The sequence below is a fragment of the Engraulis encrasicolus genome, chromosome 3 (assembly GCF_034702125.1).
Source record: "Engraulis encrasicolus isolate BLACKSEA-1 chromosome 3, IST_EnEncr_1.0, whole genome shotgun sequence".
Classification (NCBI taxonomy): Eukaryota; Metazoa; Chordata; class Actinopteri; order Clupeiformes; family Engraulidae; genus Engraulis; species Engraulis encrasicolus.
The window spans coordinates 23,813,508-23,838,507 of NC_085859.1; the positions used below are offsets into that span (position 1 = coordinate 23,813,508).

Sequence of the window (25,000 nt, forward strand, 5' to 3'; positions counted from 1 at the left end):
TTGCATTTCCTTGCAACGCCCGGAGAAGCAAAAACAAAATCCCAAACAAACAAACAAACCAAAACAAATCTGGAAGCTCGACTTGTGGTGGTCTGGCAGCCAAAAGCACAGCTCCGACTTGCATTGCAACTTGCTGCTTGACATATGGCTGTGGACAAAACAGAGCCCCGCTCTACTCCGCTCCTCTCAACCAACCTCAACCTCAACTTCACTCCCACACAGTAACATTTGGCAGTGTTAAATTCAACTCTTACGCAAATCAAAATGAACACTCCCCTAGTCATTGCTACTCTCTACGTGTTGTATGAACACGGCAGATTCTTGTGGTATTCAGAAAAGACGCCCAGGCACTAGGCACAGGGCCACTGACAGCTTTTTTGCCGGGCCCGGGAAAATACAATGTAATGGGGGACCCCAGTTCTGGCCTGCCTCTCTCCCTGGGCCCGGGACAAATGACCCCCTTGTCCCCTCCTGTCGGCTTCCTTTGACGAGGCAGGCCGCCTGGCGGCCCTGACTGACTGACTGCGTCTCTCCGTGGGGAGCTGTGCTCAGGTCGGTGTGTGATGCGAGTCGACAGCTGCTAATGGCGAAGCGGGCATGTTGGGGAAGGCCCCGTCAATCAGATGTTCCCCGGCCCGTGCTGCCAAGCCGGCAAGATTGACAGCGGCGTTGATCTCAGACACATGAACTGTATGCCACGCGCCGAGCCCGAGCTGAGCAGAGCGGAGCAGCGTGCATTTGCCAGCTGAGTTGGCACCAGCCAACGCAGGGTGGGTCGCTCCGGGGTGGCAAGAGGTGGGGTGGCGGCCGGGTGGGAGTGGTGATGTGGTGGTGGGCATCCTCCTCTGTTCTTTTTCTCCTCTTTTCTCTCTTTCTCTCTCTCTCTCTCTCTCTCTCTCTCTCTCTCTCTCTCTCTCTCTCTCTCTCTCTCTCTCTCTCTCTCTCACACACACACACTCTCTCTCTCTCTCTCTCTCTCTCGATCTCGCTCTCTCTCACCCACACACACACACACACACATACACAGGTCCATGTATTTCCAAGCCCTGATGACTGTTCAGCTCTGCCTGTATAAATATGAGGGTGAGTGGAAAGTGAGATGGTTGGCACCAGAGTGGTACCATTCTGTCCGTGTGACAGGACCGGTTGTGGATTCTCTGTATTGTGCTAGTGACCTGTCGTAGTGACCTGTCGTAGTGACCTGGCTGCAGATGTGAGATATGGTCTGGGAACCATCTGTTCATTTTCTCACAGGGGAGGTTGACCTACACTATTTCAAATACTGTCTCTGTCAGTCTCTGATGGAAAACTGGTTTCACATCTGGCGTTGATAACTTAAGTTGTGATAGGCCACCGCTCATCTGTTTAGAAGGTGCAGGATTCAGTAAAAATTTCTGTATAAAAAGAAGACAATCCGCACACTTCTGGTCTATTTTTGTGCAAAGAAGCTTTACTTGACTTCAGCTTCTTTGCACAAAAATGTGCGGATTGTCTTCTTTTTATACATCTGGCGTTGATGAAATGGTGGATCTCTTAACAAAGATATGCATCACTCTCCCTCCCTGTTCTGTGTTTTGCTTCCCAAACTCATCACAAAGATTTCAGTGAAAAGTGGGTGAAAGCCCACCTGGGAAACTCCAACTCCCATTGTCATTGTGGCACAGCACTCCACAGCACACAAGTGTTCACTGCACACTGCACACTGCACACAACGAAATTGCATGTTATGCCTCACCCATGCAAGGGGGCATCCCCCAATGGTGCCCTAAGAGAGCAGTGCAGCGGGATGGTACACCCCCCCACCCTCCATCCAATACATTGAATGCAATGAGGACCCAATTCTGGACCCCCTCTCTCCCTGGGCCCGCCACAAGTGACCTGTTTGTCCACACTTGTCTGCTTCCCTGGTGACCTGTGGCAGTAGCCCTGAAAGGACCCCCCATCGAATACAGAGAATGCAATGAGGACCCAATTCCGGCCCCCCTCTCTCCCTGGGCCTGTGACGTTTGCCCCCCCCCCCCTTGTCTGTTTCCCTGGTGACCTGTGGCAGTAGCCCTTACCTTAACTGCAGTCACCCAGTTATGCTTCTCCTTCATATGCTTCATATACGCTTAACATCCTTAGCTCTGTTAACCTAAAGGTCATAGTACAAAGGTCGCAGAATGACAACCCTTTGGCATTTGTATGGTTAAGAGAATGAGTCCCTGTCTTTTCTACTTGTACAGGTTTAAAATGTTACCAGACTTGGGTTAATGACTGAAATACCTATAGTAGCACTGAACCTTACTTGAACTTTACAATGACAAGAAGAAGTACGAACAGTAGATAGAAGAATGACATACCAACATGGAATAGACCTGCGTATGAAAAATGCACTCAGTCAGTCAGTGTGGAATGTGCAAGCTGATATGTACTGTGTTGTGCCAAGTCTTGAATTACACATTATTGTTGAAAGTAGGAAATGTAGGTTTCTACAGACACAGGCATGTAGTAGCGCTGCGGTAGGGATTCGTCTCCCGTCCCCTCCCATTCGTCTCCCTCCTGTTGACAGATCCATTTGCAGGGGCTAACTTTGTTTGCGCACTCTCGCTCCATTGACCCATAAGACAACTGCTGTCTCCCAGATCCAGTTAGGACTTTTTCAGAAATCATCCAGTGCTAAAAGCGGCTGGATTCGATTACAAACAGCCGTTATTAGGTTCGAGCTAACGAGCCCAGTCATGCCACGCAGATAGAGTTGATTTTACTGCTGCCCCTCGCTTGTCTTTCGCAGAAGCCTCCCAGGTACAGCGAGGGAGTGAGTGAGCGAGCGAACAAGCGAATGAGTGAGGCAGGCTGGCACAATGAGGAGGAAGGGGCCTGGTGGTGGTCTTCAGGAGACAACGTTTACACATCATCAGGCAAAATGTCATGGGTTCACGCATGTACCGTGTTGCTCTGCTCTGTTGCTGTGCTCTTCTCTGAGCGCACATCCCCTGAAACCATATGCAGAGTTACAACATGGAGAGTGAACAACAGGCACGAGATTGAAGATGGAGGCCAGGGCAGCTTCTAGGAAAATGTGGATTCTTTTATGTTGTTTGTGTCTTTGGCTTTTGCAGTTTGCATTTTTTTTCCGTGTTCTTTAAGAAGTTTAAGCAAACGTGTTCTTTAAAATACCAATCTGTAGTTCTTTGTATTTCACTTCCAAAATATATGCTGCATATTTTATCTTTTTCAATATTGGTCTGGTCTTGTACGGTTTGACAAGCAAAGATGTCTATGATATCTATGACTGGTAATTTAAAATGGCTGAATTACATAGAGAACATCCACGATTACATGTATGAAAAGTGTACATTTTCAAGCTATAACTAAAACTTATTCATGAAAAAGACAACATTTGTGAATGGGAAGCATCATCAATTCTGAAAATAAATTATTTTCATTAGTCCACAATAATGTATTTACTGTAAGATGAGGTATTTGATTGAGTCTCTCCTGCATGAAAGAAATTGAAAGAAGAAAGAATTGACTGAAAAAGTATCAGCAATTAATTAATCAATTCAATAAGTAATTACTGCATAACAGAAAGTACTTAATTGATTATTATCTGCTTAATTCTCTGTCTCAGAGAGTGAGCAGCGTTATATTAAAAGGGAGCAGTCCAATGATATCAAAGGAAAAAGAAACAGCTGGATTTGCTGGTGCAAAAAAAGGAGCAAAAAAAAAAAATAGTTGCAAGTTCTCCATGCAACTAGCTCAAAAGAAACCATCCGAGACGTTTTAGCATATGCCAATTAGCTTATTTAATTCCAATTGCATGATAGCATGCTCTGTGATTCACATCCTGCTAAAGTGGTTTATGTCACAGTTTCCTGTGCCATAACCTCAGCTGTCGCTATTCCTCGTCCACGCGTCCGGGTGTGCGCAAAGGCGCTTCTTAAAAAGAAAAAAAAATGTTTTCAATGAATCAAAGTATCAAATGTCAAAACCACAGTAGGGGTCCAATACTACCAATACGAGAGGTTTGATCGTAGACCTGTGAAAAAAGGCAACGGCGTCATGTGCGTTCGCGCCCATCTGACTCCGATAATCTCATTCGTTTGCTGCATGTGCATTCAGGACGGACTGGGCTCTCCACTGGAGCTTTGCGCGCCTCTCCAAAAGTGCCGCGTGGTCTTTTCCACACACACTAAGCCGTGTTTGTCTTTTCTCCATTTGTGGGGGCTAGCCATTACTTTTTGACTTAGCACAAAAACTTTCCTGTTCGGCTAGTGGAGTCTCTTGTCTTCAAACGATGCCACAGCAGGACTCTGCGGGTCTCAGTGGAAATATGTGCGCCCAGGGTCCATCCAACTCGGCATACAACGCCAACACAGTACCGGTCATCTTACAAACTGACAACAGGGATCGATGGAGCAAAAAAATGGATTTTCTTTTATCTGTCATTGGTTTCGCGGTGGATCTAGGAAACGTCTGGAGATTTCCTTACATATGCTATCAAAATGGTGGTGGTAAGGTTTTATTTTTTTTCTAATAATTTAAGTAGTATTTTAGTGTCTTGATAAATTATTTTTCATTCCTTATCTATGACCTTGTGTGATACAGTGGTTTTAATACATTGCATGGCATGACATGACATTCGTCATACCGAAATGTTGCTGCGAAGATGACAGATGAGTGTCCACAAGTCGCTATCCATGGTGCTGACAGACCAAAGCGCATAATTAGGGGCTGCTCTTTACAATGAAACGGGACAAAAAATATAAAAGGACAGATGAGAATGAACTGGATTAATATTCAGTGACAAGGAAATGAAGTCCAAAATTGTTAATTTCTCCAATAAACACGCTTTTCATTGATTTATTGTGGATCTACATTTACTGTGTGCATGTACTGATAACATGGGCATTGACATGTTGTATGTGTAGAATGTACTTAGTGTCACCACAATTAGGCTACATCAGCTTAATGTCACAGTCAGTTTGTTAGATTTGCAGGTGAGAAACTGATCGAGAAATTAACTTTTAAATTAATTTCTCATGATGGCTTGCGTCTGTTTGCTGCCAAACAGGCTGAGAAAGGTTGTACAAAGGTTGAAAAAGTTGCATATGATATCTGTCTTTAACCTTAGGAGATTAGCATTCTGGACAGGTAGGCTATGTAAAATCTAGGGTACAATTTGTTGAAAACAAGAAGGGGGGGGTGCTCTTCAGATTTAAAGTAATGTCAATTATGTTATACAATCATTTAGAAATGGAGATGCGCACGCGCGCACACACGTAGGCACGCACGCACACACACACATGCATATGCACGCACGCACACACACACACACATGCACGCACACCGTCGGTTTTGTTGTGTCCCCTTGTGGCCCACCTTCCCTCTCAGTCTCACTCTCATGAATATGGATTCAACCATAGGTTCACATCCTGATTTATTTATGTGTGCAGTTTATGGTGAAGCTTTGCATCTCATTCATTGTGCTTGTATAATGAAAATAAAGACTTTCTATTATACTGTACTCTATTCTATGATGACATTTGTAAGCATGATTTAAAATGAAAATCAGATGTGAAGCGGTGTTGTCAAAGGCAAAAGAGATTTTTTTTCCCTTCATGGTATACATTAATGATTGCCGTTGACATCACATACAATGACTATATTTACGAATTAATACATTCCTGTCTGTTTATGGTTGATATTATTATAACTGGTTATTCGTTATGGTTGATTTTTACCCTAATTCACTGGTCATGCTTCTGGTTGATGATGTGGTCACATTATGGGCAATGTAATCATTCATTGTAATAGTTTAGACAATGGTTGATAGTGATACTATGATGATTCAATCTCAACCAATCAACAGGTGCATTTCTGATCCCCTACATCCTGATGGCGATCTTTGGTGGCGTTCCTCTCTTCTATATGGAGCTAGCGCTGGGCCAGTTCCACAGGACAGGGGCCATATCCATATGGACACACATCTGCCCCATATTTAAAGGTAACTAACTTTACTGTAAACCTGAACGCTTGATTTGGCCAATGTACAAGTACGTTGTAGAGAGCAACTCTGAAAGTAGAGTATGTATCATCCATCACATGCATCAGAAGATAGCTCTGAAGAAGCTATATTGGTTCTTCAAAGAACATTTAGGGCCACTGGTTAGAGCAGTGGTTCTTAACCTTATTTCTTAAAACATCCTCTTACCTGTGCCAAAGACAAGTCACACACCCCAATCCAAACTTCTACATACGTACTGAAAAAGGATTGAAGTGATTAATTACAATTATTCTTGCTTGAGACACTAATCAATATCTCAATGCCTTTACGGTATTAATTTGGTTTTGATTTGGCCTAATTATAATGTTGGCAAGTCAAGTTTTGGTCACAACCTCAACACAAATAACATTTGATGCACCCCCTGAAATCTCTGGCGCACCCCAAGGGGGTGCCCACACCCCAGGTTAAGAACCACTGGGTTAGAGTACCTCAAACCAAAGGTATCTACCGCGTAGTAACTTTACATATTTCACTTTGTCACAGGAGTTGGCTTTGCCATTTGCATCATTGCACTTCTATGTCATTCTACTACTATGCCATCCTCATCGATGCCTTGTTGTACTTCCAGTGTCCTACACCTGATAGTGATAAACAGTATTGAAATGCTTCCAGTCAGAGGTACAGTGTAAGTAGGCCATGATGACTCCATATTTGACTTAGTCACAGGAATAGGTTTTGCCATTTGCATCGTTTGTTGTATACTTGTTGTACGTGTCCTACTACGTCATCATTTCCTTGGACTCTCTTCTGCTTCCTCTTATCCAATTTTGATAGTGTGAATGCATAACTCCTCAAAGTGTTGATTATTATCTACACACTGTATTATCTATGATGCTCTATCGTGCTATCTATGTTTGTCCCAGGTATAGGCTTTGCCATCTGCATCATTGCGCTGTACGTGTCGTTCTACTACAACACCATCATCGCCTGGGCCCTCTTCTACTTCTACTCCTCCTTCACCTCCACTCTGCCCTGGAACAGCTGCAACAACCCCTGGAACACGGAGAACTGCACCGACTACTTCAAGAACGCCGTCAACTGGACCAACTACTCGCGCTCGCCTGCTGAGGAGTTCTACACGTACGTCTGTGTCTCTGTGTGCGTGTGTGTGTGTGTGTGTGTGTGTACGTGCGTGCGTGCGTGCGTGCGTGCGTGTGTGTGTGTGTGTGTGTGTGTGTGTGTGTGTGTGTGTGTGTGTGTTGGTCGGAGGAGGGGGGGGGGTGTTTTGGTGGTGTGTGTGTGCGTGTGTGTGCATGTGATTGTGCACCAGTGGAAATTCACTTCACAGAATGTCAACTTTTATTAGCTTTTGTTGACAAATAAATGGCAAAAGTCAGCGGCCTCACAGGTGAACATAATCACCATACATCACTGTCCAACATCTATCAGAGAGCTCCTCCTTATATTATTGCGCATCACTCTGCCTGTGGAAGTGTGCTCGCTGACAAAACTTCTTCATGACATTATGACACTGTTTAGCAACACAACCTGGACAACCTCTCGTCATACCAAACGTATATAACAGTGGTGTGGTATGTAATAGTACCAGAGATTCTAGGAGTATTATCCAGTCTCTCTGATACTACAGCCGTCTCCGAAAGAGTTGTCGCCTATCCATCTGTTTGGAATAACAGCTAATGACCTGACTTTCAATTAATCACTTGGCCTCAGAAGTCACTCATATGAACGCTATAGCCCTAACGAATGAAGTTTTATGTACAAAAATAAATGTCATGCACCAAAGAAAGATTGACCCTTTAATGAACACAGACGGGGCAGATTTTCACAAGACAAAAGTTTTGTCGCCTATCGAACATAATGTGAAAATGAGCAGATAAGTCACTTCAAAACACTTCAAATACGCAGATCAGGTGTCATACTTAATCACTGAATCACTCTCACCTCTCCAGAAAATCAACTTTGGCCTTAGGTGTATGTTTAGGGTCACTTTTGTCTTGTGAAAATCTGCCCTGTCTGTATTTATTAAAGGATCAATCTTTCTTTGGTGCATGAAATTTATTTTTGTACATACATTTTCATTCGGGAGGGTTGTAGCGTTCATATGAGTGACTTCTGAAGCCAAGTGATAAATTGAAAGTCCGGTTATTAGCTGTTATTCCAAACAGATGGATAGGCGACAACTCTTTTGGAGACGGCTGTACTGTGCTGCCCAACTATCACCATTTCCCCTGTGTCATCTGACCAAGTTCCATTTTGAGCAGAGTTGTATAAAGTAGAAGTAGAGGTACTCTTACAGATGTAATTACAACATTTAGTGGTATGATTATTACATGGTTTCAACTTTGTAATATCATAACACTTGTGTTGTAATTACATCTGTAAGAGTGCTTCTCCCTCTATTTTATACAACTCTGATTTTGAAGCAAAGTAGGCGTAAACGACTACCAAGTTTATATCAAATGTATGTGTCTATGCCACTGGAGGTTAAGTACACTTGCATTGAATATATTGAAATGTTCGCTGTGCAAAAGTGCATGACGTCGTATTAATAAGACCCATTGGGAAGAGGCTCTTTCCCTGTCAGGGATGTCCCTCACGGAATTCACTGGGGTTCAAAAGAGGGCAGTTCTTGAAATGTAATTCATACAGGCTTAAATATTGAAAAGAAAGCAGAAACCTCTTTAAAGTAGACTACAAACTTCTAATAGATCTCCATTAGGAACTCCATTAAAATCGAAAGTCTTTGTCACATCCTGCATGATATGAAAGAAATGAAATATGAAAGCCCATTGGGAAACTCCAACTCCCATTGTCATTGTGACATAGCACTCCACAGCACACAAGTGAACACTGCACACTGAACACAACGAAATTGCATTTATGCAAGGGGGCAGCCTTGCACGGGTGAGGCAGTACCATGCTCAGGGTACCTCAGTCATGGAGGAGGATGGGGGAGACCACTGGTTAAATACTCCCCCACCAACCTGGTGGGTCGTGAGTCGAACCGGCAACCTGTCTGTCAACAAGTCTGACGCCCTAACCGCTTACCCATGACTGCCCACAAATCAGTTATGAGGTGACAGTGACACTGGCTATCCTCTGTCACATCACAGGCGGAATGTTCTGGAGATCCAGAACTCTGACGGGCTCCGGAATGTGGGGGGAATCCGCTGGCAGCTGACACTCTGCCTCTTCCTCATCTTCACCATTGTCTACTTCAGTCTCTGGAAGGGAGTCAAGACCTCGGGAAAGGTGAGTACCACCTTTGGCTTGGACAGTCACGTGTGGCCTTCGATACATTTGACATTGACCATAGTCTCAGATGTACTGTTATGTTCCCCAGTCTGTCAAACTCTGGTTGTTTTGTAGGGTAGTCGGTATACCAGGAAAAAAGGCCATGCTCCACTCCCATCTGCAGTAGTTTGTCTCTCCACAGGAGTGGCTGGATGGTGTTCAAAGCACTGGAGAAGACAAAGAACATGATTTTCACAGTGTCGCCTTTTCTTTCCAAGTGACAGTCTACCGTGTGTAGGAGATACAGGAAAGCATCCTCCACTCCCACATTGTCCTGATAGGCAAACTGCAGGGGATCCAACACATGGTATGAATAGAGGTTTGAGTAGGGATTAAGCAACAGCACATGTTCAAAGGTCTTCATGAATTTAGATGTGAGGGTAACTGGTCTGTAGACTTAGTTTGTTGGGGTGTGCCCTCTTGGGTACTGGTATTAGGCATAAGATTGTCAGGTTACTGTGGGTGACCCTCTAAAGGTTCTCAGAGGAACACTATAAGTAACTAATTGGTCCTTGGAGGAGCCAGAAGGATTTCTAGAAGAATCCTCAGATAGTGTGATCAGTGGTACAGAGAACCGTGCTGGTACCCGTTGCCACACCTATTGAATCAACTGACTTGTTCATATCAAAACGTGAGTGTTCAGGAAAAATACTTGGGGTTTTTTCTCTGCAAATCTTGACGACACTGTAGATGGCAGCCCAGTGTCCGTCAGAGCCACGGTAGGGCCGAAAACAGCTCTTGATAAACTGAGAAACTTTAGAAAACCACGGGGGTTCTTCAGCAACTAAGTTGTGCCTGACAGTAATTCTCCTATAGGTAAAGTGCAATCTGGGAGCATAGAAAAGCACCCACAGGTTCCTCAGAAAACGTGGCAAATATATGATACTACAATTTATGCAGAGTAGGTGGGTGCCGTGGGTGGGTGATCAATCTGTTGTATATGTTCTAGTTTGTGAGCTGTGGAATCCCAGTGTTCAATTGTTACAATGAAAAGTTCCTCAAAGAGCATTCAGTTGGATTGTGGGGGAACCTGAGGAACCCTAAGGCTCTCTGAAGAACTTAAAAGTTCTGGAAAAGAACCCTAAATTCCTTAGAGAGAAGGAGACAGAAACCTCTGGCCAGCAGAAAGCCTAAATGAATGCTAGTGCCTCACGGGTACCACCACCCACAGTGCCCATTGAGCAAAAACATCAAGCCTTAATAGGTACCTCAGAGAACTTAAGGTTCCTCAGACAGGGGTTCCCATATTGAGAACTTTCTCACTCTGTCGTATTGATTGATTGATTGCTTGCTTTATTGATAACACATCTTTTTTTTCCTTCACAGGAACAGTTTTCTTCCTGCAGTCGTATGCGGTGCTAAATGAATAGTTCCTATATGTTCCTCGTGTCCTAGGTGGTGTGAGTGATGACCACTCTGCTGTATGCGGTGCTAAATAGTTCCTGTGTTCCTCATGTCCCCCTGTGCTGTGCTGTAGGTGGTGTGGGTTACGGCCACTCTGCCGTATATGTGGTGCTAAATAGTTCCTCATGTCCCCCCTATGCTGTGATGATGACCACTGCTGTATACTAAATAGTTCCTCATGTCGCCCCTAAGCTGTGATGATTGATGACCACTGCTGTATACTAAATAGTTCCTCATGTCCCCCCTATGCTGTGATGATGACCACTGCTGTATACTAAATAGTTCCTGTGTTCCTGTATGTCCCCCTGTGCTGTGCTGCAGGTGGTGTGGGTGACGGCCACTCTGCCGTATACTAAATAGTTCCTGTGTTCCTGTATGTCCCCCTGTGCTGTGCTGCAGGTGGTGTGGGTGACGGCCACTCTGCCGTATGTGGTGCTAAATAGTTCCTCCTGTCCCCCCTATGCTGTGATGATGACCACTCTTCTGTATACTAAATAGTTCCTGTGTTCCTGTATGTCCCCCTCTGCTGTGCTGTAGGTGGTGTGGGTGACGGCCACTCTGCTGTATACTAAATAGTTCCTGTGTTCCTGTATGTCCCCCTCTGTTCCTCATGTGGGGTGTTGATATATGTTGATATATGTGATCATATGCTGTGATGATGACCACTGCTCTATACTAAATAGTTCCTTTGTTCCTCATGTCCCCCTGTACTGTGCTGTGCTGCAGGTGGTGTGGGTGACGGCCACTCTGCCGTATGTGGTGCTGTTCATCTTGCTGGTGCGAGGGGCCACCCTGCCAGGGGCGTGGAAGGGCGTGGTATTCTACCTGAAGCCCAAATGGGAAAAACTGCTGGAGACTAGCGTGAGTACCACCTGGATTTACCGCTGTGTGTGTGTGTGTGTGTGTGTGTGTGTGTGTGTGAGAGAGAGAGAGAGAGAGAGAGAGAGAGAGAGAGATAGAGAGAGAGAAAGAGAGAGGGTGTGCGCATACGTGCGTTCATGTGTCTGTGTGTAAAATGAGTGTTAAAAATAACAAAAGTTTTTATAAAAACACACACTATTCATCTCAGGTGCTGGATATTTTTATATGTGGATATTTTTTTCTCCTGGTTGCATTGGTTTTGCATTGGTTTTGGCCTTCCGTTTCCACGTAGCAGATATTTAAAATCCAGGTATAAGAAGCAGGAAAAAAAAATATCCTGTTAAGGGGGCTGAAATGCATTTGTTACAATGTAGGATTTATTTGTATCCACACGTTCCGTTTACACCTAAACAGGAGAAAAAAATACCCTGCTAAAAAGTTATCCTGCTACGTGGAAACAGCACCTCAATTCTACAGCCAACAACTCTCAAACTTCATGTAATGGCCATCCACTGTCCATTGTCCACATGTGGAAGTTCTCAATGATGACCTGTGTGATTCACAAGTATGCATGAACACCATATTTTTCACATAATGGTCATCCATTCCCTATTGACCATTCGTATATGTGGAAGTCACGGTACTGTGAGTAATCTCGATCAAAATTAAATGTTCTTCGCAAGTTGTTGTTCTTGGATTTTTTGAGGTCTAAAAACACTGCATTTTTTTGTGTTATTTTGACCATTTGTAACTTTTTGCAAATTAATGCTCTAAATGATAGTATTTTCATTCGAAATTCTGAGGAAATGTTGTCAGTAGTTTGAAGAATGACACAACAATGATCATTTTACTGAAACGCATGCCAAAGAGTAGCAGAAAAACTGTTATTTTAGAGGATGTGTCTCAATTTTTGCCACGGCTGGTATATATATACACACACACACACACACACACACATATATATATATATATATATATATATATATATATATATATATATATATATATATATATATATATTGAGACATATTATATTTTGGCTAAGCCCCGCCCTCTTTAGTTACAGTTGCTAGGTCGGACAGATAAACTTTCAATGCTGTGAGATATCAACGTGATTTGTGCAGTGACTGCAAAGCGCAGCAGTTATTCACTCCTAATAAATAAAAAACGCCATTCATAGTATTGTGAATATATACGTATTTATTTTCTGAACGGTCATGCGATGCATCACAGCTATAAGCTGATATGCTCTTTTCACATGGGTATCGATAGGCATTGTAAGCAGCACCATGGCAAGCTGAGCTCGCATATCTTTGTATATAGAAGTACTTGATAATGCTGAGCTGCGTTGATGAGCTGTGTGTTTCATGCTTGTGCATGGACTGGACTCCATGTTTGCCTGTCACAGGCTTGGGAATTAGATGTGTGACTAAACCTCAGCGGGCATAATGACATGCTTAATTAGGTTACGCTTCCCCCCTCCCCATCATCAAACAACCTGCAAACAATGTGCACTTGTATGTGTGCGTAACACACACGCACACATGCACGCACGCACACATCCACATACACACACACACACGTGCGCACGCACAAGCACATGCACACGCAAACACACACACACACACACGGTCCCTGAGCAGTGTGTGTGTGTGTGTGTGTGTGTGTGTGTGTGTGTGTGTGTGTGTGTGTGTGTGTGTGTGTGTGTGTGTATTAGAGGGGCATTAGTGTGGTAAATGTGGCATGATAATAAGCCCATGTCTTTACTGCTGCCTCTCACACAGTGTCCAGAGAAATGACACAGAGACGCTGCATACACACACACACACACACACACACACACACACACACACACACACACACACACACACACACACACACACACACACACACCACACACACACTCTCTCTCTCTCTCTCTTTCTCGCTCTCTCTCATCATCATCCTTTCTAAAAAGCATAGCTCTTCACCTATCTTGTTCCGTCTGTTCAGCTGTTAGTAGGAACTCCTTCCTATGCTTATTAGGGATTAGAGTCCAATGTTACTCCAATGCCCAACCTTCTCCAGGGGGCCAGGTCATGAGTCTGCCCCCCCTCTGACACAGTTGTCTGCCTCTCTCTTCACAGGTCTGGGTGGATGCAGCGGCTCAGATCTTCTTCTCGTTGGGGCCGGGATTCGGGGTGCTCCTGGCCCTCTCCAGTTACAACCCATTCACTAACAACTGCTACAGGTCAGTGAACTGCACACACACACGCAACGGATTTCCCAAGCAGTCTCTGCAATATCTCGGGCAACAGACCATCATCGGGCAACTTTACATTACACATGGTTCAAGTGCAAGACCAAAATGTTGCAATTAAGCTTTACAAATGAGGATAGTGTGCCGGACCTTTTCTTTAATGCCTCAGCGCAGAGCCTATGTTATAACCTTACTTTCACCAAAATTGTAATGGCCATGTCTTAATCTGTTACCTAAGGCTCTCAGCAATGTCATAGCAATGTTGTTATGAGTTGAGTATTTTCAGCATACCCCATCTGCACTAAGAGGCTACAACAATCGTTTAGTTCTACACAATCGTTTCGATCTGAAAGACACTGTGCAGAAAATGGTCAAAAAAGGTGCTGCAACTACGCTGTTCATTAAAACTGGGCTGCCTATTGCTAAATTTGATCTTTACATGAAAGTTTACTATGTAATAAACAAATATTGGCCCTAAAAAGGGCTATTTTTGGAAATTCAAAATGGCGGACCATGGTTCTCCATCCCTCTTTTCATGTATGAAAAGTGCAATTTTCCCAGTCATAATGAATACTTAGAATTTGATGCTGGTGATAAGTATTTGTGAAAAAGGTAACATTAGTGAATGGGAACTAAAAATCTCACACAGTGTCCCTTTAATGGAGGCCAGTAAAAATCAGGATCTAAAAATCGAGTATCACCAATGGTTTTAAGGGACGCGTTGAAGGCGAAGATGTACTAGCTTTCAGCTCTGTCATGAGCACTGCTGGGAAATTCACAGGTAAGGTAAGGGTTACATCCACCTCCTGAGAAATCTTTGAAAGCTTGGCCAAACTAGACAGACTAGTTGGAAGAACTTCATAAGACACTTTTCCACACACCGGCCGTCCATATTGTGCTGTGTCTTGTCTAGCTGAGTGGTAGTGTTCAGTCAGCCTGGTTCATGTTTCCATTACAAACCATTACTCGTGGTTTATGGTTTATGCTGTTATGCTTTTGCCGTTGTCACATAGTATTGCTTTACGTAAGCTAGTTGACAAACGTAGGGCTGACAGACAATACTACAATACTACATACTACAATGTTGATTTTTAGCTTCGATTTTCATATCAAAGTAATAAACAGTCAAACAACTGTCCATTTCCAAGGTAGTTGATCAGGTGGCCACCATGATAGTTTTTTGATCCACCTTTGTGGTGGAGCTGATGCACAGCATTCTGGGTAGTAGGTAACTAACGACAGTACCTGCTCGGCTCGGTTCAGAAAAACGAAGGCTGATTTTCGAGCTGCGCCGTGCCATACTTGCCTAATCAAAAAGCAATAAATAGCAGCTGAGTCGAGCTGTAGCAGGTAGCAGATGGAAAAGGACCTATAGTCATGATAGACTAGTGAGGTAGGCTACGTCATATCACTTGGAATACTACCACCAGTTCTTAGAACAGGCAAAATGATTTTCTTTCATTGGCTGCATAATTCATATCAGCTCCCCTGCCGGAAATGAATGAGAGATAAAAGGTAGTTTACAGTCGGGAAACCAGGAAATTACACAGACCTCTACCCACAGCCTTCTGGTCTGCTCTTGCTAACACGGATTACAGTAGGCCTAATGACTATTTATTTTAACCCCCTAGCTATCTATATATAGCACAACCCTCATTCATTTGCAATTTGCAAGTTGTCTGTTGTCCTGTCTATACAAAGAAGACTAGAATTAAAGCAATGCCCACCCACAGACTCAGGATGATCAAGGCAATGAAATACACTGGCCGCAACAGATGCCCAGGCTAAAACTCTCCAAGGCAAATGCAATTTAGAAGGGGGAGTGATGACAGTGGTCTACACAGACAAATGGGCTACGCCAATCCAGGAGAATAAATGTCATTATGCTCGCCATATTGCTGCGATTTTGCATGTGGCTAATGTACATGCTCTTGCCCAGGCGAGCCAGTCGCACACACGCACGCACGCAAGCACGCACGCACGCACACAAGCACGCGCGCGCGCACACACACACACACACACACACACACACACACACACACACACACACACACACACACACACACACACACACACACACACACACACACACACACACACACACAGGACTGAAGGGCTATATGTGCGAGCTATGTAAGATATGACTGAACGTAATCGTCCAACGATTATACATGTTCAGTCGTTGATTCGCCTCTTAGCCTTCTTGCTGTATTAACATGAATAGCCCCCCCCCCCCCCCCCCCCCCCCCCCCCCCCCCCCCCCCCCCCCACCCCCCCCCCCCCCCCCCCCCCCCCCCACTGATGCCGACGGTTGCTTGTAACATGTGTCAGCTTCCCACTTTGTGTGGGCTGTGCTTGCATCAGCACATAACACTTAAGTCTTATATACAGTATATAATAATATATAGAGAATCATTGACAGCACAGCACTTCTGTCAGTGTTAACAGTCAAGCTATATAATTAAAGAAAGTAATTAGCCACTAATGCTTCTCTCAGATATGTTCTAGCTTGACAGAATGTTGAAGTAAGAGGCATTCCAGCGCAACTGGTTCAAAAGTGTATTGTTATTTAGAGAAACCTAACTTCTGCCACAGTCATCATGGCACCATGGAGTTGTTGGAAATGACAATAGGAACAAGTGATTTTGGTGGTGATCCGGATAACGATCCGCCTCCAGAAATTAAAAAAAAAGATTCTTCACCATTGTGGTATGGGGCGAATTTTTACATTCCAGTTTCTAACAAAACAAGGCAGAATAATCCCACCTAAGTGTTCAATCTGTTTCCATATTAACTGAAAAAGTCTCCTTTTCACAATGAGATTACACATGTTTTACCAGCGTCACAACTTGTTCATTAGCATTACATACCAGACATTATAACAGTGTATACTAATGTATAATAGTGTGTAAAATGTGTGATTATTGTTTTTTAATCTCATGTGCTTCAGAGATGCCATAGTGACCAGCCTGGTGAACTGCTTGACCAGTTTCGTCTCGGGGTTCGTGATCTTCACTGTATTGGGTTACATGGCGGAGAAGAGGGGCGTCAAAGTGGAGGATGTCGCAAAAGACTCAGGTGAAGATTTCCCATCATTCATAATAACAATAATATAATGTCAATTGGTAATGTCTCCAAGTCATGTATGTACTACTGTAGTCTATGTACTTGCATGGGTAACACTTTATAATAATGTTCCTTAGTAAAGACTCAGTAAATAATTAACTAATGATGAATAAAACATTAACAAATGTTTTGGTAACACTTCCAAATAAGGGGCCATAATTAACAGTAAAGTACCTACAACCTAATACTTAAGTAAGGGTTAATAATCATTATTTAATGCCACATTAGACACATATTAATTGTTATTAATGCATATGTTGAACATTAGTAAGCAGTTACTTAACTATTAGATAACTATTACCTTGTGTTACAAGTTAATAGCATATTATTATTTAACTAATAGATAAGTAAGGGCACAGTTAATAGTTAAGTAGCTATCAGGTCATACTTAACTAAGGACCAAAATTAACACTTACTTAATACAAAAGCAAGGCATAACGAATGGTTAATTAATACATAAATATTGGGTTTTGGGACCCTTATATTAGAGTTGGCTGAGGATAACTAATGGTTAATTAATAGATAGATATTGATATTTGGGACCCTTATATTAGAGTTGGCTGCGGATAACTAATGGTTAATTAATCGATAGATATTGGTGTTTGGGACCCTTATAATAGAGTTGGCTGAGCATACCTAATAGTCAAGTAATTAATCTACTGTGACATCTAGTTTTCACTCGTTCAAATCACTGTAATAGTGGCAACAGGAGCCATTATATAGCAAGGATTGGACGTACACTTCTCAATGATGGTGGGGTGATGTGATGTATTTTTTTCATGTACCACTTTAATAGATAAGTAAGGGTACAGTTAATAGTTAAGTAGCTATTAGGTCATACTTAACTAAGGACCTTAATTAACACTTACTTAATACAAAAGTAAGGCATATCTAATGATTAAATAATACCGAATTATTGTTGTCTATAGATTGCGTACCCATCATGCACTGCTCTTCTTGGAGCTAATATTCTCAAACATTAACCTAATTATCACAAAGGAATGGTTTAGTTTCGCTTCAAAACTGTTACTCTTCATAATGTTCTGCATTTATTGTAGGGTTTTTACCATTAAATTTAATAAGTGGTACATGAAAAAATTACATCTCATCATCCCACCATCATTGAGAAGTGTACGTCCAATCCTTGCTATATAATGTCTCCTGTTGCCACTATTACAGTGATTTGAACGAGTGAAAACTAGATGTCACAGTAGATTACTTGACTATTAGGTATGCTCAGCCAACTCTATTATAAGGGTCCCAAACACCAATATCTATTGATTAATTAACCATTAGTTATCCGCAGCCAACTCTAATATAAGGGTCCCAAACACCAATATCTATCTATTAATTAACCATTAGTTATCCTCAGCCAACTCTAATATAAGGGTCCCAAAACCCAATATTTATGTATTATATAACCATTATTTATGCGTTGCTTTTGTATTAAGTAAGTGTTACTTTTGGTCCTTAGTTAAGTATGACCTGATAGCTACTTAACTATTAACTGTGCCCTTACTTATCTATTAGTTAAATAATAATATGCTATTAACTTGTAACACAAGGTAATAGTTATCTAATAGTTAAGTAACTGCTTACTAATGCATTAATAACAATTAATATGTGTCTAATGTGGCATTAAGTAATGATTATTAACCCTTACTTAAGTATTAGGTTGTAGCTACTTTACTGTTAATTATGGCCCCTTATTTGGAAGTGTTACCAATGATTTTATTATTAACTAAGCTTTATTAATGCTTTATAAAATATCTACAAATGATATGTGCAAGATTTTACACACCTTATAACAGTATTTTATTCATTTACAAGCAACTTGTAAATGTTTCATAAATATAAAATATTAACATAGCATTTCCTAGTCATTTATAAGCATTTGTTTACATTTCCTAGTCGTTTACAAACGTTTGTTAATGTTTTGTTCATCAATAGTTAATTATTTATTAAGTCTTTATAATGCTTTTTTGCATCCATTATTCTAAAGTGTTACCCTTGCATGCTCCCCGGTACTTATGTTGGTAACCTGCGTCCTTTATGCTTTATATCACATTGTTAGTGTATTGAAAAATGCATGTTATGTTTTTCATGACCATAGAGATATGGTAAAATGTGTTTTGTTCTTCTTCCAGGGCCAAGTTTGCTTTTCATAACGTACCCAGAAGCCATTGCAAACATGCCAGGCGCAACGTTTTTTGCCATCATGTTTTTCATGATGATGATTACACTTGGTCTGGACAGCACGGTAAGAACGCAAACAATATAGCAATTGGGAAAAAAAGACACATTAGGTATTACTCTCTTTATTAGATGTAATCTAGCCCAGCGTTTCATTGCCTTTGCTTTCAACCTCAGTTAAGTCTTTTAACCCATTTTAGCCTAAGCCCTTTTTGGTAAAGGGTGCCCTCTGCCTTTTAAATCTTAAATATCCCAGCCTCCGAAGCACATAAAAACATGAAATGAGTTGCATTTAAAAGCTAGAACCCTCATTTTGCATTAGAATGTATTCATTCGGCTCTAGCATACCCACATTTGTAATTGAAAAACTCAAATCTCAATATTCTGAATGCAGCATATATGTATCTCCAGGCTAAAATGGGTTAAATGGTTAGTAATGATAGAGAGGCTACCAACGCTGTTTCTTTTTTTCTTCTACATCTCTCAGTTTGGAGGGTTGGAGGCCATCATTACAGCTGTGATGGATGAGTACCCAAACTACCTGTCCCATCGGAGAGAGCTTTTCGTTCTCTGCCTTGTTGTGGTGTGCTTTTTGGGCTCTCTCAGTACCCTTACACACGTGAGTGCCATGGCTTCTTCATTCGCCATCTTTTAGGACTCTCTTTTAGACATGAGTGTATGTGTTTGTGTGTGCACACATAGTGCCCGCTAATGTGCGTGTCTCTGTGTGCACATGCACATGGAAGTGTGTGTGTGTCTGTGTGTGTGTGTGTGTGTGCGTGCGTGCGTGCGTGCGATAGGGCTGTGCATACATGCATGTTTGTGTGTTTGAACTCAAGCACACCCAGAACTCTAATGTTAACATCAATGTTCTCCAAATGTTCTCTTACCATTACACAAATCCTCATGGCTGGCACACAACTTTGATTGATGAATAATGGTTGTGTTGAGCAGGGTGGTGCCTATGTCGTTAGGGTTAACATTAGCACGAGGTAGCCATGGCCCATGGCCAAGGGGGCTTGTGGGCTATTTGAAAATGGTTTGCATGATTGAATCCCACATTTTACCTCTCCTTGCGCCTCAATACTTGGTCGAGTTCCCTTGAGCAGGGCACCACTTTGCTCCGGGGACTGTAACTAATACCCTGAACCTAAAAAAACGGCAAGTCATTATGGATAAAAGCATGAGCTAAATATAAAGTAACATTAGCAGTTATTCATAATTCATAATTTCTTCATAATGATTAATGACTTCTGCTTGTGTTGAGCAGGGAGGTGCCTATGTGGTCAAGCTTCTGGAGGAGTTTGGTGTGGGCTGTTCCATCATCGCTGTAGGCTTCCTGGAGGCCATTGCGGTATCCTGGTTCTATGGTGAGTGCTATCGTATGTTTCCTTATCTCGGAAAAAAAAAACATTTAAATTGTGCATTAGTTCCATTTCCTTTCTCAATATGTTATGTAATGTTGAAGAAAACACATTACTGTCTATGGCTTTTGGTATGAAACAACGTGCGTTCGTTTTAATGCAGCACTAAGTTGTAGTTTGGGAAGTCACGGGTAAGCGGTTAGGACATCAGACTTGTAGCTCAAACGTTAGTGGTTCGACTCCTGACCCGCCAGGTTGGTGGGGGGAGTACGTAATTAACCAGTGCTCTCCCCCATCCTCCTCCCTCACTGAGGTACCCTTAGCATGGTACTGTCCCGTCACACTGCTTGCTTGGGTCGCCGTTATCAGGCTGCCCCAGTGGTGTAGTCTACTTTTTTATAGTGGGTATATTGTAACTTTGAGCATTTTTTTGAAGTGGGTATACTGTGTATATTTGTGCTATTCAAAATAATGGAGCAATCAATTTTAAGTGGGTATACTGAAATCCCTGAAATTTAGAAGTGGGTATACTCCGTATACCCGCGTTCTACGTAGACTACACCACTGGGCTGCCCCCTTGCACGGGTGAGGCATAAATGCGATTTCACTGTGTGCTGTGGAGTGCTGAGTCACAATGACAAGCAGTTTCCCAGGTGGGGTTTCACTTTTTGTATTTGGTAACCCTACTGGTCAGTGGAATTGTTTCTCATAAGGCGCGTTCAGGCCGACAGAGAACCATACCTAATCTTGAACCGGCCGGAGTGTTCATGCTGCAGGTGTGAGCGTTTGAGAACTGGAAAGTTGGTTTGCGATGTGAACTGAAAAATAATACTATAATAATAATAATACTTGTTTTTTCTCCACAAACCGTGGTGACAACGTGAACGTCAAGAGGTTCATCCGGGTAACTCACAGTCATGTGCCGAAAAGTTCAGAACCTGGTATGAATGCGGGTGGTTCGGGGGTAAGCACTTAAGTTCCGAACATAACTTGTGCAGGCACAGGCACGGGCACCTTCCTGGCCAGCCTGAAAACAGTACTAGGGAACTGAACAGAGACCATCCAGAAAGAGAAGGACACAGGTTCATAATTATCTACTGAATTGACTTTTGGTTATATTGTTGTCCTGCCATTGCAGGTATCCAGAGGTTCAGCAATGACATCAAGGCCATGTTGGGCTATACTCCTGGCCTCTTCTGGAAGGTTTGCTGGGTGGCCATCAGCCCAGCCTTCCTAGCTGTAAGTTAACTATGGAATTACCTTCAACATGCACACACGCACGCACGTAAACACGCACGCACAAGCACACACACGCACACACGCACACACACACACACACACACACACACACACACACACACACACGCACACACGCACACACACACACACACAGATGCATGAATACACAGTGATCGACATATTGCCAATATCACTGAAGTGAACAATACAGCGATTGCAAAAGGGCATATGCCCGTATGCAGTACGTGATCACATGCATCTTATTGATCACATAGGGTTTTAATAGCAGTTGGAAATGAGTACACAAATTCCCAAGTATTTGTACTAATGAGCATTGCTTTGTACAGTAGTGGTTTTCTGATGGGTTAGGCTCAGGCTGAGTTGCCTGATCCATATCGTGAAAAAACATCTGAAACCTTGAAAACGTTTCTGTAACTCGGGAATGTCTTTCAACATGCATTAGTTGTTTCTCTTCACCGTTCCACCATTCCATATAACATTCAATAAACATAAAGGGTATAAGCTGTCATATAAGTTCTCAATTTCAGAATCTTGAATATCCTGAATATACTTTATATATGCTAAGGCTGCACTGGTTGCTTTGCGTTACTTTAAAGGGGTATGCCACTATTTTGGGGCTTAATACAGTTAAAATCGTTGGCCAGGATTTATAAAGGCGGTAAAGCGTCTTATTTTTCATGTTAAGCATTGTCTTGCTTTAAGACAAGTTAAAAGAGGGACCATGTCGCTAAGCTAGTGAAAGTCAATGCATCCATGTAGCATGCTACAATGCTACACGGATCCATTGACTTTCACTAGCTTAGCTACATTCTCCCTCTTTTAACTTGTCTTAAAGCAAGACAATGCTTAACATGGAAAATAAGACACTTAACCACCTTTATAAACCCAGGCCAACGATTTTAACTGTATTAAGCCCCAACATAGTGGCATACCCCTTTAAGTCGTTGCATCTAAAATAAAGTATAATAAAAAGGTATGGGATATATATTTTTTAGAATGCTAGCTGTGCTTCCATCATGTCTGGTCTAGCCAGTTCCATAGCGGAAGCTAATTATTGCATCAGATAAGTCTATGACTTCATGCATCCAGTGTAGTGTGGTACCCAAGCCTTTATGGGGCCCTAAGCAAAAATTAATCTGGGGCCCCTGCATGCCACCACCTTCTCAACATCAGATGCTTCATACGCTTCATTTACTTGCTCGAGTCAGGGTTAGGAACTAAGGTCATTTGTAGGCCGTCTGTAGATCATGTACCCATCATGCACTGCACTTGTTGGACAAAACAGAACAACAACCCATTTATCACAACATTGGCTCCTTTTTCCATTGTGGCAGTAAGTGGTGCATGAGAAAGAAATGTGTGACTAGGGAAAATGAGAGTTTGTTTCTTCCTGGAACTCTGCCACTCACAGGGGGCCCCTGGGGATGTGGGGGCCCTAAGCCATCGCATAGTTTGCTTATGCCTTGGGCCGGCCCTGGCCCCATCCTTATACTTGAAGGCACGTGTGGCAATAATATAAGTAAAGTATGCACATCTACATAAACTTGAATGTTGTGAAGAATAGTCTGCAGTCTACCCTTAACAGTCTCTGGGGCCTGAACTAACTTCCATTTCTTGGTCTAGTAGTAGTAATACACTAGACCAGGCATTCTCATACTTTACCATGCCAAGGCCCCTCATATGCCAGTATATTCCATCCAAGGCCATCCTTACATGGGTCGTGCCACACTATTTTTTGTGCATACCCTTTCACAACCATTAGTCTAGGTCTGTTAGTCAGTTCAGAGATGCAATATAATGCTGTTCTTAACTAATGGGAATACAATTAATTTTGTTTTATTTTTATTTTTTTGGTGTAGATTAGTTATTTAATTCATTAAAAAGATTTAATTTGTTATGCTATGCTTTTCCTGCCAACCTGCCATGCCCCCCATAGCACCTCCTCGCGCCCCCCCAGGAGTATCCGGCTCCCACTTTGAAAACCCCTGCACTAGAAAATACCCTATTGCCCTTTTGCATCACCTTGTTGTAACCCTTATTGTTTTCCAACCTCCGTCTGTGCAAAATGTCAATTCTATTGGCCTGTATGATCTAATATTGCAGGGTGCCTTGGCTTTGCATACAGTATGTGCTGTCTAATTCGCCTGTGGTGAACTATAGCTACCACAGAAAGCGCTGACATTTTCACTATGAGCTTGCTCCACCACACCACTCCAGCAAAGGGGAACAAAGATAAATGTGTTTACGTGAAGTTCACACAGATACGCACGCATGCGCACATGCACACATGCACACGGCCCACACACACATGCACGCATGGACACGAACACAAATACAAAATACAAGTGCACACACAAAGACAATAGGATTGTTTAAAAATGCTAGGTATATATATTTTACAGAAAAATGATGCATCTTATGAAGCATTGTGGGTTAAATTGGATTTTTACAAATGTCACCAATGCGCATGAAAAAGCCTACGCAGTTGTATTTTCGACATTGTCTGTTGCTGGTGGCATTTCTCTTTACATTTTATGTCTGTCTTGCTTGACATTTGGTTGACAAAGAGAAAACCTAAGCATATGTGAGATATGCATTGAGAATAAACATAGGGATGAAATATATGCTTTGTATGAAACAGTTGGTCTGTTTTTCGAATGACTTGTCTGGTCACTTTTCAAAGTGTGGATCCTTTCAGCTTTCCAGGGTTGGACTGGTAATCTGACATACAGGTCATTGGTAACACTTTATAATAATGTTCCTTAGTAAAGACTCAGTAAATAATTAACTAATGATGAATAAAACATTAACAAATGTTTTTTATTATTAACTAAGCTTTATTAATGCTTTATAAAATATCTACAAATGATATCTGCAAGATTTTACACACCTTATAACAGAGTATTTTATTCATTTACAAGCAACTTGTAAATGTTTGATAAATATAAAATATTAACATAGCATTTCCTAGTCATTTACAAGCATTTGTTTACATTTCCTAGTCATTTACAAACGTTTGTTAATGTTTTGTTCATCAATAGTTAATTATTTATTAAATCTTTATAATGCTTTTTTGCATCCATTACTCTAAAGTGTTACCAGGTCATTTTACCGATGGGCCACTAATCTTTCGGGGCTAATGATTATGATGCCTCAATGTAGAAAGTGGATTGAGCATATTGCGATATAGTACATTAGCAGCCTGTGTTGTGCATGTGTGATGGGTCAGACTAACCAAAGATGTCCAGG

The 25,000-nt window shown here is 42.2% G+C and overlaps 1 protein-coding gene across 1 annotated transcript in view; it reads left to right on the top strand.

The window, feature by feature from the left end:
- Window positions 1–4,279: 4,279 nt before the first annotated feature.
- The window catches only part of slc6a4b (solute carrier family 6 member 4b), a 24,351-nt gene continuing 3,630 nt past the window's right edge, over window positions 4,280–25,000 (top strand). The window contains exons 1-11 of the mRNA XM_063194372.1: window positions 4,280–4,496; window positions 5,855–5,989; window positions 6,913–7,129; window positions 9,124–9,262; window positions 11,435–11,569; window positions 13,696–13,799; window positions 16,759–16,886; window positions 19,082–19,194; window positions 19,615–19,746; window positions 20,398–20,497; window positions 21,630–21,730. Of these exons, the coding sequence (XP_063050442.1) occupies window positions 4,280–4,496; window positions 5,855–5,989; window positions 6,913–7,129; window positions 9,124–9,262; window positions 11,435–11,569; window positions 13,696–13,799; window positions 16,759–16,886; window positions 19,082–19,194; window positions 19,615–19,746; window positions 20,398–20,497; window positions 21,630–21,730 (1,521 nt within the window). The remainder of the gene's footprint in view (window positions 4,497–5,854; window positions 5,990–6,912; window positions 7,130–9,123; window positions 9,263–11,434; window positions 11,570–13,695; window positions 13,800–16,758; window positions 16,887–19,081; window positions 19,195–19,614; window positions 19,747–20,397; window positions 20,498–21,629; window positions 21,731–25,000) is intronic.